The sequence below is a fragment of the Melospiza melodia genome, chromosome 6 (genome assembly GCF_035770615.1).
Source record: "Melospiza melodia melodia isolate bMelMel2 chromosome 6, bMelMel2.pri, whole genome shotgun sequence".
In the NCBI taxonomy this organism is placed as follows: domain Eukaryota; kingdom Metazoa; phylum Chordata; class Aves; order Passeriformes; family Passerellidae; genus Melospiza; species Melospiza melodia.
Window position 1 is genome coordinate 60,752,387 of NC_086199.1, and position 17,334 is coordinate 60,769,720.

Consider the following 17,334-nt stretch of genomic DNA (forward strand, 5'->3'; position numbering starts at 1 on the left):
GCGGCCGCGCGCCCGCTTCCGGCGGCGGCGCCGCTGCCGCGCGTCACGGGGCGGGCACCGAGCGGGGCCGGGGCGGCGCCGAGCGCGCCTTTGGTGTTATCAAAGAATGCGACACCAACGCGACATCGGATGAATGACAAAACACGCCTCTAAGAGCTGGCAGCATTTTAAGATTAAAATTATTACATAAACGCCAAAGCAAATAAACAACAGCTTGAGTATTCGCATGAAAAGAAATGCTCAACAGATGAGAAACACCACCATGAAAAAGAACGCAAAACCTTAAATTCATAGGGTTTTTTTTTAAAGTGAAAAAACCAAACCCCAAAGTACAGCTTTTAAAAAATATAGCAGCAAAGTTGGTTACCTGCAGCCATCACTAATTTTGCCCCGTCATTAACCACTACAGTGAAAGACATTTGGCTATTCAAAAAAATAACCTTCAGTAATTCAGATCTTTTTTTCTTTCTATGTTTAATCCACTTCTGAGATCAGTATACAGTCAGAACTCCCTGCATGAGATGGAACTGGAAGGCACAAAGGATCAGATCTTTTGCTCTGACACAGACCCTACTTTTGCTCAGAACAAATTTCCAACAATATCTGGAAAATTTCCAACCAGCCACCCCTCCAAGTGTAAATGTGGAATGACATTCCTAAGCCGCACACAGCAGGAGTGGAGCCCAAGTCCCCTGTGCCTGCCATATGATGCTGAGGTACAATCAGGAGTAACACAGTCTTTTACCAGCAGTAAATCAAGAGGTTAGAACACAAAAAAAACCCTTGATCTCAAAACCATCTGGTTTTTATCTGCAAATCCACATCCTGCTTTTTCATCACACCTTTGGTCTCCAGGGAAGAGGGTTACAGGTTCTGTTGCCTTCTCCTGAGGCTGATGTAAAGCTCCCAGCCAGCTTTGGTTTGACATCTGAATGTGCAGATACTCCTGTGCAGTTTAACTGCTGGATTTTATCTTTTATTTTTATTTGAAGCCCAGCTCCTGCTCCTCTCCCATTCAGGAAGAGCCCCTGTTCCAGTGCTGCATGTGTGCAGTGAGAACTGCAGGTGCTTTAGTGCTCTGAATGTCCTCACAAAATAAAAGCAAGCAAGTCACGACTGGAGTATTTCAGACATGATAAAGTGTGACCAGAAATCCATAGCCAGTAGTTCAGGTTTGAAGGATACTGTGAACACCATGTTCCCCTTAGTAAATAGTAAAATACCAGGAGTCCTTTGACATAAGAACATGTACAGCCACAGAGGATGGAGCTATGGAATTGCATCCCCAGTGCTGTGGAGCTGGAGTGTGCCTGTACCCTACACAAGCCTCAGACACAGCATTTAAAAGCCATGAGGGAAGGTTCAAGTGGGCTGTGCATGCTGGAGTTTCTGCAGAGCTGGGTAAGCCCCTCTCTTTTGCCTCATAAAGAGGTGCAAAAAGCTGAGAATAACCCAAGAATCAGGCTATAACTGGCAGCCAAAACCCACAGGCAAGTGCCACCTGAATTTAGGTAAAATATTCTTGTGTGTTACCTGCCTCATTTTGGCTACCAAAAGTGCACTTTACAAAGAAAAAATTGCCATACAGTGTGGTATTAAATTATGTAAACCTAAACTGAGAAAGCACTTTTGGAAAGTAAAATAAAAAAGCTTCCTGTTTTCTATAGAAATCCTTATATATGGAGCAACCTCTTCTGCCTTGCAGATCTCCAGCTTGAGTGAGCAGACACAGAGGCTTCCCTTGTGCTTCCTTACAGCTTCAGCTGCTGCTGAAGGTCATGAATTGAGCCTGCACTGCTTTGCAGTTTCTCCTGCACCAGTGGGTCTTCCTCCAGTCTGACCATTTCAATCACTCCACTGGTTCCAAGAATACATGGGAGACTTAGGAACACTTCACTGTTTATATTGCAACATCCCTGAAACAACACACAAAGAACACTTTTACACACACAATTACTTATTTTTGCTGCAACTACACAAAAGAGTACAATTACACAAAATGACCTGATTATTTTAATTAAGCAAGGATATTCCAACATATGGCATGTTTGGCTAGATCAAATTCTATTTATTTTAGATACTGTGCAGTGGGTTACTGTATAGAAACAGTAAAATATTATCATGAAAATAAAAATTTGTGAACCATGCCACAATTGGGGAATTTTCCCAAGATAGATAGATGTCTATAATGCAGACAAAGTTTATACCACTTAACACCCATTTCTTAGCTAGAACAAGCAGGGACACTTCATAGTACAGTATCAGCTCCTTTAGGACTGAACAAAATAAATTAAATAATGCAGCCTAAGAACTGGGGAAAATTTCTCAAATATTGATCCCATACAGATTCTGCAAAAGAATTTATCAAATTTATATGCCTATAATTCAAGTTTACACTGTGGATTGTGTTTATTTTTGTAATCTGGGACATTTTACATTCTATAGATACTTCAAGAGACTTGTGACTCCTCTGTATCTATATTTAGTTCAGGAATGATTAAAAACTTCACTTGAAACAATTATTTAATTAGGTATGTGCTTGTACTCTATTACATAAGAATCCAGCTCAACTTCCCTGCATAGGAACATGCAAATTGTCCTTCTGAAGGCTCTAAATTGAAGTGACAAATAAATGTTTCTACATAGGTTTTCTCATCATATAGAATGCCCTAATGCTTCAGTGAAGCCTCTTAGGAGAAACTTCAAACAAAATTCAGTCTACAACATAATCTTCTCCTCTTAAGGAAAGTACTAAGGAGTAAAAAAGCAGCTGTTTCAAACTTAATCAAATAAAATGTTGGCAGAAAATGCATTTTATACTTTCAGAAAAGATACAAAATTCTTTTAGCTCCTAAAAAAGCCTACATTTAATTGTAAGCACTCTGGAACCACAACTCACTTTTCATTTGCCAAATCCAGCTATTCCAGGGTGCTGGGCAGCAGCTTTAAATATATGCTCTCTTTGGACTTGTACTTTTAGGAGAATAATCCACTTTTACTATTGGTTTCAGGTTAAAACAGCAAGTGATTTTTGCTCATTTTCAGACTAGGGTTGAGAGCTGTTGTTGGAAGAAAGTAATGGCAGTAGCACTACTTCAGAACAATGAGATGATGAGATGTCTGTGCTGCTAAAATTAATGGTCAGATCTGGTATAAATAATATAATTACAGTGCCAACCAAAAGGTATTAATAACACATTTACCTTTGCCAGAGTGGATACAGAATGAACCTTCCTTTTATCTTTCAGAATGCTGTCAACCAAATCAGCAACTGAGAGCCCAACAGACCATGATCTCTGACCTTTTCCCTTTAGGACTTCCATAGCTCTACACATAAACCAGGAAAAGGAGAAAAAAGTGATGTTGAGATTGTAATTATTTCTATTTTGGTTTTTATGTAATACCCAAAATACAGATTTAAGTGTACCATGTCAAGTAAAGTGTACTATAAAAATATAATTCTCTGTTTTGGAAAAAAAAATGGAATACAGAATTGCTGAAAAGAATTTCTTTACAATATTTTTTCTCTACACTCATAACAATTCTCTTTTCTGTCAAGAGGTGTAACTGACAATTAAATCAGTTAAATTCATCCAAACTGGTGCTTGACTTTGAAGCAAATGCTTCCAACACAAGCTCTGAGAACAGTGGGCCAGAAGGCTTATCTAGTATTTGTTTGAAATACACAACCAAACAGCTCTGATATTCTGCTGTATAGTGTGGTGACTCCTTACATTGCCACAGGCACAATGTTGGTAAGAATTTCAGAAAAACAGGGGGTGTATACAGACCCATAGAAGTGAATGACAACTTGATCTACAATTTCCTATAAACTCAGTGTATGAACATTTTAGAGCAAGCTTTCTCCACTTCATGAAGAGCTGAAGAACATGTAAACAAATGCCAAATCAAGTGCCTAAACATGAAGGAAAAAAAGTTATAGTGGTGCTACCTGTTAGCCACCTTTTCCCTTGAGTTACGAGCAGCCATTGCTTCTGTTTGATTTGCAGCTACATTACAGCTGCTCCATGATGGTACTAAAGAGAAACAACAACAACAAAAAAAAGCATGTGAGGTTGTAGTTTGTTTCAAGTAGTATTTTTTTTTTCTGTGACAAATGGCAAATAGTTATGCCACTACTCCAGGTCTACAGATTTGGTACCCCACAACTGCATTACTTAAAGCCATTATTATGAGAATTTACCACTCTTCTTAATACCTTTCTCATTATCTTCATTACTTTTCTCAATTATTCTTTCATTATTCAGTTACTTAGGCCCTGCCAGGATGTTACATGCTCATGGTCATAAAAAAGCATCACTTTACCTTTGTCTTCCCCTTGTTCACCAATAACCCAGGCATCTTTTGCCAGCACCTCTGCTTTCAAAAGGTTGGTCAGAATGTACCGAAATCTCTCTGAATCGAGGTTGGCACCAACTCCAATGACTCTGCTTTTGGGAAATGAGCTCAGCTTCCAGGACACAAATGTCATTACTTCAACTAAATGTCAAAGAAAAAATCATGTTGTCAATGAAGGACCATTCAAAATTCAACTCAACTGCAACTTTTGAACCATCATTATGAAAAACTCTGGACTTCTTTACTTTAGAAAAGGCATAAACATGCGGGAACATATTGGTGGTTTATTTCAACCTAAAACACAAAGTCAGGTGGGGAAGAAGTGAAAAAATAAGAACAGTGGTAAGAGAGTAAGAAGACCTGTCTTCAATGCATTACAGGATAGAGGCTCACACTTCTTTCCCTTTCCTAAGTAGTGATTTTGCTTTATCTTTGTTCACAGTACCACTAACCTGGAAATTTAAACCTTCCACCAAAATCTAGCTGCAATATTCACTATTAATGCTATACTTTGTATCTGAGTAGCCTGTAAGTGTGATCATATGGCACATAACCCACACGGATCTATCCTTCCTGCAAGGAGAAATGTGCACATAAAACTCACAAGTGACAAGACAACAGCCAATGGATGCTAATGATGTAGACACAGGTTGAAACTATGCACAGAAAAACACAGAAATACATACCTGTTACACAAAACAAAGTACATTATTTTCTTTTATCTTGGTAACAGTAAAGAAAAAACCCTCAAAGACAGTGTCCTGCTCAAAGCTGAAAAGGAAAACATTTTTCAGAGTAGCAAGAATTTGTGACTAACCAGGTGTATTCAGCAGTAAGATATTTTTAACAGAGGCCAGAGGAAAAGCCAGGTGAGGGACAGAACCTTTTGCAGAGGACCAGCATACCTGGATGAGAAGCAACAAGGAGAACAGCACTCTGACTGTAGTGGGACACTGCTGGAATAATTCCTCTGAACAAATCCACATTGCTTTGTATGACATCGAGGTAAGTCTGAGCATTACCCAGAGAATTCACTGTAAGCACCACAACTTTGGAATCAGCTGAAGCAGAAAAATCTGGAAATATAAAGAAAATTTTGACATTTATGTCATCTTACTGAGTTTTGGATGCAAACCCAAGAGCTGTTCTAAAGGCTGAACTACAGCATCCAGCTTAATTAGGGATTCTTTGCCTCCTGTCCCCCTCACATCCCCCAGTGTGGAATTTAGGGCACTTCCACAGCACCTATAAAACACAGCTCTCCCACAGAGCTGCTTTCCTGTTTTATATGTGTCAAACACAAAAGGTAGACTACAATTTGTCCAAGGTTACAGAGCAGAGACCAGAAAACATCTAGACAGCTTTGACAGATAAACTTTTCCAAGTTTTCTTGGCAAGAAAGAAAAAAAAAATCCATGAAAAGTCTCCTTAATTTTTATTCCATCTGTTAAAGAATGGGAAAAACTTTTTCTCCTTTATCTGAGGCTTCTTCTATAATTTTTGATCTTATACCTTAATCAAAGGCATGTAGACACATGAAAAGCACTCCAAAAGTCCATTTATTAACTCAAAAAAAAAAGACAAATTATACTTTTTAGCCCAAAGAAACACACAACCACACTTGCTGCAGGAATTTATAAGTCAAAGCTGCCTTGAGCAGGTATCTCTGAATATCTGAATGCCACACAGGTGATCAGCCTGGACACAGAAATAAGGTGATTTGTCTGTTGCACCACTTTTGTAACCAGCTGAAGCCAAAGCAGAGGTCCAATGCACTGACAAATTAAAACCATATTAAGCAAGATATAATTAATACCAGCTTTCCCCAAAACTAGATAGAAACATACTAAAATAGCAGGTGACAGTATACAAGCATTTTGTAGTATTGTAACACTACCAAGCTTCTTATACCACAGCTAAAGGCAAACATACAACAGGCAAGCAGAAAGGCACAAACAGATTTGTGGAAGAGCTGCACAACCAGGGTTCAGCACACCTTTTTGTGCTAGCAGCAAAACCTGCAAGATAAGATCAAAGAATGTACAGCAGGCAATGCCAGGTTTCTGCAGAATAAGCCACAAAGATGCCTGGTGGAACCAGAACTAGTCCTTGTCTCCAAAATAAGATAAATTAAAAGAGAAGCACAAGGAAACCCCTCATTTCATCTTGCAAAGGGTACAAGGAAAATTGAAATATGACACATAAGCAAGGAAGAATGTTACTCAATCCAGCTCCAGCTTTCCCTGTGGGAAAACTTCTGAGCTGCATGGCCTCAACCTCTGCAACCATCAAAGGCTATAACTAATCACTAATTAGAGAGACGTGGCACTGACTCTGCTGATTTGTATGCTCACAGCTGACTGAGGACAAGGTTATTAAGAACTCATTGTTTGAGTGTGCAGTGATAGAGATCAAGGACTCACTATTGGCCATGTGCATGTTTAATGAACACCAAGCTAGGAAAGCAGCACTTTGAAACACACCTTTATTTATCAGCCTTCTGAACACTGCTTTCACAGCCTTCACTAATTCCCATGCAAATATTTTTTTCCCCTCTTCCCTCTCTCCCTCTGCCCATGACAGAAATTCTAGCTTGGCTTCTCTGTATTTTTGCATGAGTCCAATTTCAGCATTAGCCTCTCACCTGCAAGTACAGGTTAAATAAAGACAGCCCATGTGCCACTGTATCTCCCCAGGTGTCTTGCTCTTGTAACAATGAGCACAAGCACACACAGTACAGCACCCACTCCTGCTCCAGACACAACATCTCATACCTTTGCTGATCTCCACATTTGGCACAGCAAAAATCTCCAAATCCATGGTCCCTCCTTTTGCTGCACCTTCAGAAAGATCCAAAAGAACCACCTTGTCTGCAACATCCTGTATGAATAAAATAATACAGATCAGAATACAGACAAACCAAAACAAAACTCGTTTGTGTGGGAGGGAGGAACAAAAGCCAAAACTCCTCCCATTTCATTGTTTGCTGTACTGTGCACAAATCAAACAAAATTACTGGTCAAAATTACTGCCAAAACACAAGGAAAAGGACTTAGTTTTGTGAGGTTTTTATATGTTTTTTAATGTGTTTTTTCCAGCTAGACTTCCTAAACTATCTTTGGGAAGTCAAAAATTACTGTTGCTAAAAAAGACTGTTAAAATATACTGTTACTGTTGTACCTAACATACAGCTGTGATGAAGCACAGCCAATCTACAGATTATCCTTTTGCAGGGAACTAGGAGATGCCAGTTGTAAGAGGCTACTGCTGAGACAAGAATCCTTTAGGGATTTTCAAAGTAAGTGAATTCAATACTCAGCCCTTTGAATTAAAAAAGCTGACTGAGAAACCAGGGCAGAAAATGAACACCTCTGTGTGTCTTAAGTTAACTGAAGAGACAAATGACCTATGCAGTGACAGCTGTTAAAAGTGATGAGGTATTCCTTAGAGTTAGATTGGAATCCTCTCTCTTAATCAGGTCTCTTGCTATTTTTAATAATTATGTACCTTTGCTGCAACAGCTAGTACACATGCAATGCCAAGATCTCCAGCTCCAACAACAGTAATTTTGTTAAAACATCCTTCATTTCTGCTTCCAATTTTACTCCTTGATTTCATGTCAGTCTCTCCTGCAATTAAAAGAAAACCACAAACTTGGCTGCTGGTCCACACTGTATGAATACAAGTACTGCTGCTTCATAAAGGATCATGGTTGTGCCAGAGTTAAATCAAGTTACTTTTTCAAAATAGCAGTCAAGACTGACCACACAGGAAATCCATCACAACTTGCAAAGTGTAAAACAAATATTCCTCTCTAGACAGGAATGTTTTTTTCACTAAGTAGAAATACATAAGCATGACAATAGCAAGAAGCTGAACACTGATACCACAAAACCAGCACTCCCTTTGCTACAGGTGTGCATACAGACCATGGCCATAAAATTTGTAACATATAAAACATGTAGGTTTCTTTGTGACATCAGGTAATGACAGTAAGTGAATACATTTTATAAGACCATTAGAAACAAGTCCATGAAAACATCCCCACCTTCAGTAATCTTTGCAATATAGGAGAGAAGTTCTGATTGCCTGGCTGCATCAGAAGATGACAGTGAGTACAAAGGGAGCTCTTCCTCAAACTTTGCAATCATTTCCTTGATTAATCCAGTGAGAGTTGATTTAGGCTGAAATACAGCAGACAAACAGAAGACAAAACAGCTGAACAGCTATTTCATGTAGTGGTGTCAACTATGAACTGCCAGAGCCATACAAAATTTAATCAAATTATAAATACTGACACACTTAACATTTAAGCAAACACCTAAGGGAGAGAAAAGCATCACTTTGAGAAGATACTTTCCAAACAGGAGTATGAGGAATTTAACAAAATGAATTCTAAAATTGAAGTTACCAGTGCTAGTGGTTTTTGAAGGCATCCATTGAATATATGGAAGCCTTTGATATAGCCACATCCAGTATTATAGAAGAGATAAATCCTAGCTAAAGAGAAGTTAGTTCAGTCTTCTTAGATGAGCTCAACTGTCCAGAGTTCTGGCATCTCAGTTCTCCTCCAGGCAAAACACAGTGTGAAGTCAGCAGAAGTTCCCTTAGGAATTTCTGTATCAATAATGTAAAATACATTTTACATGCCCATTCATTTCAAAAAGTTGGCATTCATTAAATAATTTTCATTGGCCTGGCAGTCATATTTAAATGAGTAATTTAATACAGTGCATAAAATCATTTACCAACAGCACTGACTTTTGAATCTCTGTGCTGTTTCAGAGTTCTGCCAAAAGAGACATACCCAAAGGCAGAAACTTGCACTGAACTTTCCTGAGGGATCCTGAACTGGGACAGCAACAAAGTATCATGAGGCTTACATTGCTTTGTAAAGAATCAGTTCCTTTTTCACTAGAATTACTCCCAACTGCTTTTAGCAGCCTCAGACTGCCTGAAAGCTCCAGGTGACACCCTGCAGTATTCCCAAATGCTTCCCTCCCTGTCAGCCACCCCACCTCTTACATGGCTCCAGTTCTGCAGGTAGGGCAGATAGATCCTGCCCCGTGCATCCACGTGTTTCCCCACCGCAATGCCCATGCTTGCCGTCGGCTTCAGGAAGCAAAGGGGCGGAGCAAAGGGATGGGAATCCAGGATCCACAGCCGGACAGGGATGTTATAGGAACTGCCTGCTGAAATAAAAGCCATTACTGACTTCTGCACTGACAAGAGGCACTTAAGACCAGATTGTGAGTGATGTAATTCACACTTTGTAGTAACAAAGGAAAAAAGCCTGACAGAGCACTTCCAGATTCGCACTGGAAAATATTTATATTACTTAGGGTAATTAATAAAACCAGATCAACTTGAAATGCTACTTATTGTGCCTTTCTTAATATAAAGCTCTGTTGCTCTTTTGCTTCCCACGGTCCTCTCTCAGCCAACCTGTCCCCTTTTCCCAGCAAAGAAAGGTTTCATATATGCATTTCATACTTATTTTATGACCTAACACCAACTGCAAAAAAGCATCTATAAAGAGCTTTGCATCAGACTCCAAAGGCTTTAAGTTGAAAATGAAAAATTGCCTACAAGTTATTTTTGGTCACTGTCTATACAAGTGTAGGTCTCAGAGAGTTCACACAAGCTCCATTAGCATCAAAGATTCTGCCAACACGGTCTCAAACAACACTATTTTTAAAATAGATAATTTACTTATTTAATTCGTAACACCTTATTTCAGCATTCTTTCTGTGCACTCCTTTCTGCAGTAGAAGTGACTTCTGCCAATTCAAACAAAATATTTTCTAGTCCCCTTTGAAGACACTGCACAGTGAACTGTTAAAAGCCAGTACCCAATACATTCTACATTTAGATTCATAACTGCCAAGAAAATTACATTTGATTTATCTTACCATATTTCACTGGAACAGTGCCACTAAAATTCAGGAGGTCCTTCTGGGATCCATCCTTGAAGGCTGAAATTAAAAATGTAGTTTAAAAAAAATAACTCCTTTCAATCCTGGTATAGCAATCCCACCACAACTACAAATATACAATAGTGATTTTTCTTTAGAAACCAAATGCACTGCTCCTGAAAGAACTAAGGTTAGAATATTACTAAGGTCCCTCAACCCTTTAAAATACTTTCTTAATGAAATTTTAACAGAAATCCCATTGGTACAACTAAGCACATCATTAGTCTGAAAACCTTTTGTCCTGTGTAATGCTGATGTTGTGGGAACTTCCAGTCAGGCTGATGGATTCTGGAAGGCACACTCTGTAAGCTAAAGCCATCAAAATACTTTGAATACAATAATGAAATATGGGGAAAAGCTGTTACATATAAAGAATTTAAAGTATCAATCTTCTATAACTACTGACAAGTTGAGGTAAGATGAAGTAAATGAGTTGCCAAGGTTTTTCTATTTATGCATCCTTGGAAGAGCATTCAGGAACAGTAACGTGGCATGAGGAATTTTACTGCAAGTCAACATAGACAGGAACACAACAGAAATATGTTCACATTCTATTACACACAGCCTGCATTTATGGCAAGTAAGAATCCCCACAAATAGTTCAGAGTTAGTGTATCACTTCTTACTGTATGTGTTCATGGAGAAGGTGAAGTTGGGGTAGGTCTTGCTAACATCCTTCAGCTCTTCTATGGTCAGGTCTCTGAACTTGTACTGCAAAGGGGGAGGAAAAAATAAGGAAAAAAGTTTCACTTCAAAGGCTTCTGTCTGAGAGTTAGGGAAAAGGACACTATAGAAGGCAGAAACACAAGGGGAAGGTAATAATTAATTTTAGTACTATAAATAGTTTTGATGTGAAATAAATTATCAAAAAGACTTGATTCCAAAAGCTTTGAAGCTATTGCAGGTCTGCTGTTGAAATTCTGAACATCACTCCTTTATACACCATTTCTTCCCCTTTACAGCTGTATGAGCAGAAATTTAGTAAACCTTAGTCTCCCCTGTACATATTAAAAAGAATATAAGAATATGAACCTCTTAGGAAAATGAGGTTATTTTCTTACAGACAGAGTTAAACTCAGGTCCACCTGTGCACATTTTAGAAGAGTTTACTAATATGTCACTTTCCACAAATGTGTCAAATGTGTAAGTAATTAGCCTCTAGGATTTTTTTTCCTTTTTCAGCTGTCCTTGAGAGCTGAGAAAATTAATTACTTCTCCTGAGAAGGTCCCCAGCCAGTCCAATACCAAGAGATTTGCATCCTCCCACATCCCAAAGTTACAAAGAGTATCCATTTCCTAGATTAGTGCCTTTGCTTCTTCTTTAGGAAACCTGGTGCTGTTTTTTTGGAACCCTTGCTTAAGTGAACAAAACTGCTCTCTGACAGTGGCTAAAGAGCTGCTCACTGCCCTGGAATAATTGTCACAAAACAGTAGCTAAAATCGAATTTCTCTTCGGTCTGCTGCCCCAGCAGGAATGTGACAGCTGTGGGCATGGCACAGTTATTTTCTACTGCCTACAGGAAAACAGAGCTACTGACAGAAACACCTTTCAGTCAGCTTCTCCCCATCACTGGATTCTGAAAGTCATGCAGAAAAAACAATAAAAAGAATCCAACGTTCCCTAATTGTGAATGTCTACACAGCCTACACTTAGGGCATTTTTGGAGGCGTTGGTATATCTGGTTGTGAAACCAAAGTCAGCTTTCCCTAGCTGGCCTCCTTCTGCTCATAATACAAAACATCCCTATCAAGCAGTTTGTCCTCTTCTAATGACCACAGCATTTACGGGGTGACTCACATACAGACCTTCCTCGTTTCGCACCCAAAATTATTCGGCATGGCCGAAGCCTAAATACACCCCCCTCCGTTTCCCACGCGGGAATTAAAACGCTCAAAGCGACGCTACAACAACGCGTCTGTGCTCCTAAGGCGTGGAGGCGCTAACGCGGGGAATGCCACAAAAATATTTTTTAAAAAAGACCAAAAAAAACCCAAAAAAACCAAAGTTATGGATTTCCGATGAGTGAAGAGTAAGGTTTGAGTCGTGAGACGCGGCGTGAACCAGGGGGGTAAACTGATGCGTGGCGCAACTTAAAGCTCGGCTGTATCAGGACAGCGCAGACACCAGGATGCGAAGGTGCAAAGGGACAGGACGGGACGGGACGGGAGCCCCTCGGCGGCCGCCCCCAGGACACCGCCGGGCTCCCAGCCCCGCGCTCCCCCTGCCGCCGGCTCCCTCCGCCCTCCCCTCCCTCAGCGCCGCCCGCGCCCCCTCCCCTCAGCTCCCCGCGGGCGCGCGCACCTTGCCCAGCTGCCGCCGCAGCGCCTCCTCCGCCAGCGCCATGGCGGCGCGCGCCGCTTCCCGGCGGGCCCCGCGCGGGGCAGCACCGCCCTCAGGGAGGCGGGCAGCGCTCGGCCGGGAGAACGGGCCGGGATCGGGGGTTTTCAGTGCCTTTCTAAGGCATCGGGGAGCCGGGGGAGTCATAAACGCTTGGTGAGCATCTGGGCTACCTGCCGTGGTGTTGCAAAATGTGGAATGTGTCGAGATTATCTTAAGCCAGGATCTTCTCTGATGTAAGATCATTGTATACTTTCAAGCCTAATAAGATGAAGGGGCAGGAGCCAGCGTCCAGTCAAGGACACCCGTGGACGAACAAGCTTTAAGGATGCAGTAGATCAAGGTGTTGTTCACAGAATCACAAACCATGGTGAGCTGGAAGAGAGCCACCAGGATGATGGAGTCCAGCTCCTGGCCCTGCACAGACACCCCGGGGGTCACACCCTGTGCCTGAGAACATTGTCCGAATGCTTCTGGAACTCTGCCAGGCTGGTGCTGTGAGCACTGCCCTGGGGAGTGTTCCAGTGCCCAAACACCCTCAGAGTGAAGAACCTTTCCTGACACCCAACCTGAACCTCCCCTAACCACGTCCTGCCATTTCCTCCTGTCACCACAGAAAGACATCAGTGACTGCCCCCCTGCTTGCCCTCATGAGGAGGTTGTAGGCCGCAATGACCCCTTCTCTCAGTCCCCTTCTGAAATAGAGATTTTTAGAGTTCACTTGAATTAGCAATATGAATTAAGCATTTAAAATCTACCCTGTATAACTATGTGTTGAATTTTAACCTTTTTACTTAAGAAACCTCTGCCATGGTACAAAGGGCATAGGAAAATACAAATTTTTGAAGCTTCTTGCATAAAGAACAATATCAGAGAAGACCAAGGGATGCAAAGAGCCCAGATAAAGGGACTCCTCCATCTCCAAGCTAATCAAGGCCGACAGACGTACTCAGATAAGCACCAAGGGACCAAAAGTGCATGTGCAAAGGAGAAAAGTTCCAAAGTTCAGTCATGAGGAAGACCACAAGACCACAATCTTCAGCCTCAGAGACCACCACCACAGCAAACAAGGCATGCCCAGAAGGGCGTGGGTCTGATTACCATGCGAGGCGAGAACAGGCGGGGCCGGGGTTGAATATGCATAGCAAAGTTGTACAATGTATTGCATATGGAATACCTCTGTAATAAAGATGTGGGTCAGACTGAGGCTCGGAGCACAAGTTTTCACAGGAGCTATCTATCTCACTTGTGCCGGGTGCTGACATACATACCCACTTCATACCTATATCTGGTTGTAAAGTTTATTTATTCCACATATCACTTCAGGCTGAACAATCCAAGTGACCTCACCCACTTCTACAGCTTCCCCTCCAGACCCCTCCCCATCCTTGTGACCATACACATATTTATGGATGCAGGGATTTCTTCCCTCTGTGTTGACAGTATCAAAACTGACTTGCAACTTTATGGAATTAAAAGTCTGTAAATACAAACCTGACATGAATTTATTTCCCTGCATTAGTCTCTTATTTTTTAAGCCTCCCTACAACACAGCAGAAAGACTGGAAAACTGCCTTTTGGAAAGTGGGCCATGCAAGTCTGATGGCCAGTGCAGTGGAAAACACAGTAGGTTCAGCAAGGTTAATGATGACAAATGCCAGTTCTATCCCCCTAACTGACCAGAAAACTGACAGAATGGAACAGACCAAGCATGATAGTAGCATGTTTTTACAAGGAGCAAGATCTTGAGCAAGCTCATACAATTTTTTTCTCCCTCACTTCAGGCCTCTGATACGAGGCCAGAAGCAGAGAGTAACTAAGAGCACAGTTGTTGATACAGCCATAGCAGACAATAATTAGGTTTAGAACAACCTTCATTAAGCTTCTCCATCATACATAATGCTTAATGATCCTGATTCTGCTTCTCTACTGAACCTATGTGTGATGTAATGAAGAATGTTACAGCTTCGGTGTTCAGTTTGGAAAGTAGCACAAGATCAGTCCTTCAGTCCTCAGGCATTGCAGATTCCAGCAAGTGCTACACATCTTTTCCCCAGCAAGCATAGTACATCTTCAGTTAAACTTTTACAGAATGATCAGCATGAACATTTATCTAAACTTTTAAAGTCATAATTTGAAAATAACTGTTTCATAAAGGCCTTAGCATAGACTAATGTTTGAGAATAAAAGATTCCTTTTAAATTTTTAATCTCAAACATCTAAATTTTTCTTATTTCACAGGGAAAGTCTGATAGATATTTACAGTTATTAGTAAGTTTGATGTTTAGAAACATTTTCAAAATCTCTATGTTCATACATAACCAAAGCAACCATAGCAACCAGGACAGTGACCACATCCCCATGGCAGTGACACTGCTGCTGGTAGTAGTGTTTCTATTTGAGGCTTAGAAGTCACCCTTGACTAAGCTTGTACCCAAACTACAGATGCAAATTTCTTAGTACTTACTATGACTCAAAATCTTCTCTAAACATCATTTGCAATGAATAACTCTGTATTACATCAGCAGAGTATTGCCAGCTAATCTCTAGGTAATGACACATCTTGCTAGCAGGCTGACACACAGCCTTGCTACTCCATGTATCCTCTAGTAGTTCCTCTGCCCCCATCACTGGGAACACTCTTTCAAATGAAGCTATAGAATTTTGCATATATTCTTACCAAACAAGCTGCAGAAACTCTCCCAAACTGGGTTTTATCAAGAAATACATCCAGCTGTTATATTATTACAACTCCTCACTGCATAAAAGGTTACCCTGTGTATTAAAAACCAGCATTTTGCCAGCAGTACAGACATTTGTTCTGACTGAGATGTTTTCTTTGAGACTTGGTAGGAAAGTTAATATGGTGAATGAAACAGAAAATAGACTGCAATTTCTCAAGTGCTGAGGGAGAGGGCAAAGCAAAATGACAGTCTTGGGGTGACATGAATCTTCTCTTGCAGCATATGACTCTGGAATTTTATTCAGCTCTACCCAAGAGGAAAATGACATTTCTACAGCCTTAGACTTTCATACTCTAAATACAAGTCTTATTATTCTGCTTGCCTGTGAACATCCTGCATCTATACAGTTGCTAGCTTAGAGATAAGCCAGGGGAAATTATTCTCAACAACAGGAAACTATTATCCAGGAAGCATTTTAAAGGATTTTCTCCAGTGGAGAAAATAATGCAATGCTATGAGTTGTCTAAATTAACTTCAGAGTAATTGAATGGAAATTACAAGTTCAACTTGTAAATATTACAAGCTAAGGGGAAAATTTGCACTTCTAAAATACACTCAAGTGATCATCCCAGGTACCAAAGACTGGGTAATAACTGCAGGCCAACCACAACACAAGTGGCAGGAATGAGCTTCCTAACAAAACCCAAACCACCTCAGGCTCTGGGAATATCATGACTAAGAGCATTATTTATCTCAATGCTCCCCTTTGTTCTGAACAACCAGCAAGTCACCCATGTGTGTGATCTACACTGGGACCATTTTGTGTGTCATAACAATCACTTACAAAGCACCAACCAAGCAAGGCTGGATTTAAGCCAGCAGCTAGGAGTTACATCAGCCCTCATTGCCAACTGGAAAAACAGTGAAGCGACTTCCCACAAAAGTGTTATATTTTCCTGCCAGCTTCAGCACCTCACACTGCTTGTGAACAGGGCTCCCCATAGCCTGGGCCATGTCACGCACCATGCCCTGCCATTGCCACATTCCCTGTGTACACAGCTGGCAAACAGAAGCCAGGCTAATAAAGGGGTTGCTGGCTCCCTCCTTTTGGCTGGGGAAGAGGGTGGTAACAGCAGCACATCCCTCTGCCTGAACTCTCTACATTCACCAGGACCAGGTGGGACCAGGTGCCTGTCTACATATCATTTACAGTCCCATTTGACACTACTGTGGAGGTCTCAGAAACCCTTCCTGCACATTCTGCACAGATCAAGAACTAGATAAAGTGCCCCTCCTGTCCAAAATTACTGTAATCAGTGTTATTCATCAGCTACAGAGCAGCAGGTCAATCCACAGGGGCTCTGCTCTACCATACACATTTGTTTGGCCAAATGTTGAAATACTGAACATATGTAAGGAGCACAAGGCATCCATACAACACAAGAGCTGGAAGAAGGTGGCAGGGAGAATTATTGCCTCATTGTGATAGGGAGCTGAGGACAGACCCACAACAAACATCATGTATCGTTAGTTGCATCACTCAAGGAAGTTCCTTACCTCTCCTGAAGAAATCCACAAGAGAGGTTTCATACATGGAGAAGTGCAGGTAAAGGCACTCACACAGCCTTTTGTACTCAATATGTTCACTGGTACATGTTCAGTTATTCCCATGCACTGCAAAACCTGCAACTCTACACTCACATGTTTTTCAAATCAGAATCAAACTCCTTCAACCAAAAAAAAAAAACCTACTGAAGCTCTTGATTCTTTAAATTGTTGATTGCCATCAACTTTGAGACAGAGTATGAGATGGCATCAGTTCAGAATATTTGCCTGTTTTCAAGCAAGGAATGTTGAGAAAGTTACATCCAGGACACAAAAAAAATCATGGATTTGCCAGTGGAGGGAGAAGGATGTAGGCAAAACCCAAGACTTCCGTGAAGAACCAAAGGCAGGAACCCTCAAAGCAAATTAAGCA

At 41.0% G+C, this 17,334-nt stretch overlaps 1 protein-coding gene across 5 annotated transcripts; it reads right to left on the reverse strand.

The window, feature by feature from the left end:
* Positions 1–150: 150 nt before the first annotated feature.
* On the reverse strand, positions 151–12,696 carry UEVLD (UEV and lactate/malate dehyrogenase domains). Of its 5 annotated transcripts, none has more exons than XM_063158605.1 (12): positions 12,637–12,696; positions 10,961–11,045; positions 10,272–10,334; positions 9,385–9,548; positions 8,408–8,543; positions 7,867–7,988; positions 7,134–7,239; positions 5,265–5,435; positions 4,327–4,500; positions 3,953–4,037; positions 3,204–3,327; positions 151–1,916 (listed from the first exon to the last, which is right to left on the reverse strand). In XM_063158605.1, the coding sequence occupies exons 1-12, from the start codon at positions 12,676–12,678 to the stop codon at positions 1,752–1,754; spliced, it is 1,437 nt and encodes a 478-aa protein (XP_063014675.1). In that variant the 5' UTR covers positions 12,679–12,696; the 3' UTR covers positions 151–1,751. The 5 variants fall into 5 exon arrangements, with proteins under 5 accessions (XP_063014675.1, XP_063014674.1, XP_063014676.1 ...); XM_063158604.1 differs by having other exon boundaries at positions 9,385–9,551; XM_063158609.1 differs by lacking the exons at positions 151–1,916; positions 3,204–3,327; positions 3,953–4,037 and adding an exon at positions 5,046–5,130 and having other exon boundaries at positions 4,385–4,500; positions 9,385–9,551.
* Positions 12,697–17,334: the final 4,638 nt, after the last annotated feature.

What these genes read in the sequence shown, in the direction of transcription:
- UEVLD (XM_063158604.1), bottom strand. Translation starts at nt 12,678, where the DNA reads ATGGCGCTGGCGGAGGAGGCGCTGCGGCGGCAGCTGGGCAAG. An exon ending in CTTCTCCATGAACACATACA is followed by an intron (nt 10,335 to 10,960) that starts GTAAGAAGTGAT and finishes TTTTAATTTCAG; the next exon opens with CCTTCAAGGATGGATCCCAG. An exon ending in AAATGTGGAGATCAGCAAAG is followed by an intron (nt 5,436 to 7,133) that starts GTATGAGATGTT and finishes TTATATTTCCAG; the next exon opens with ATTTTTCTGCTTCAGCTGAT.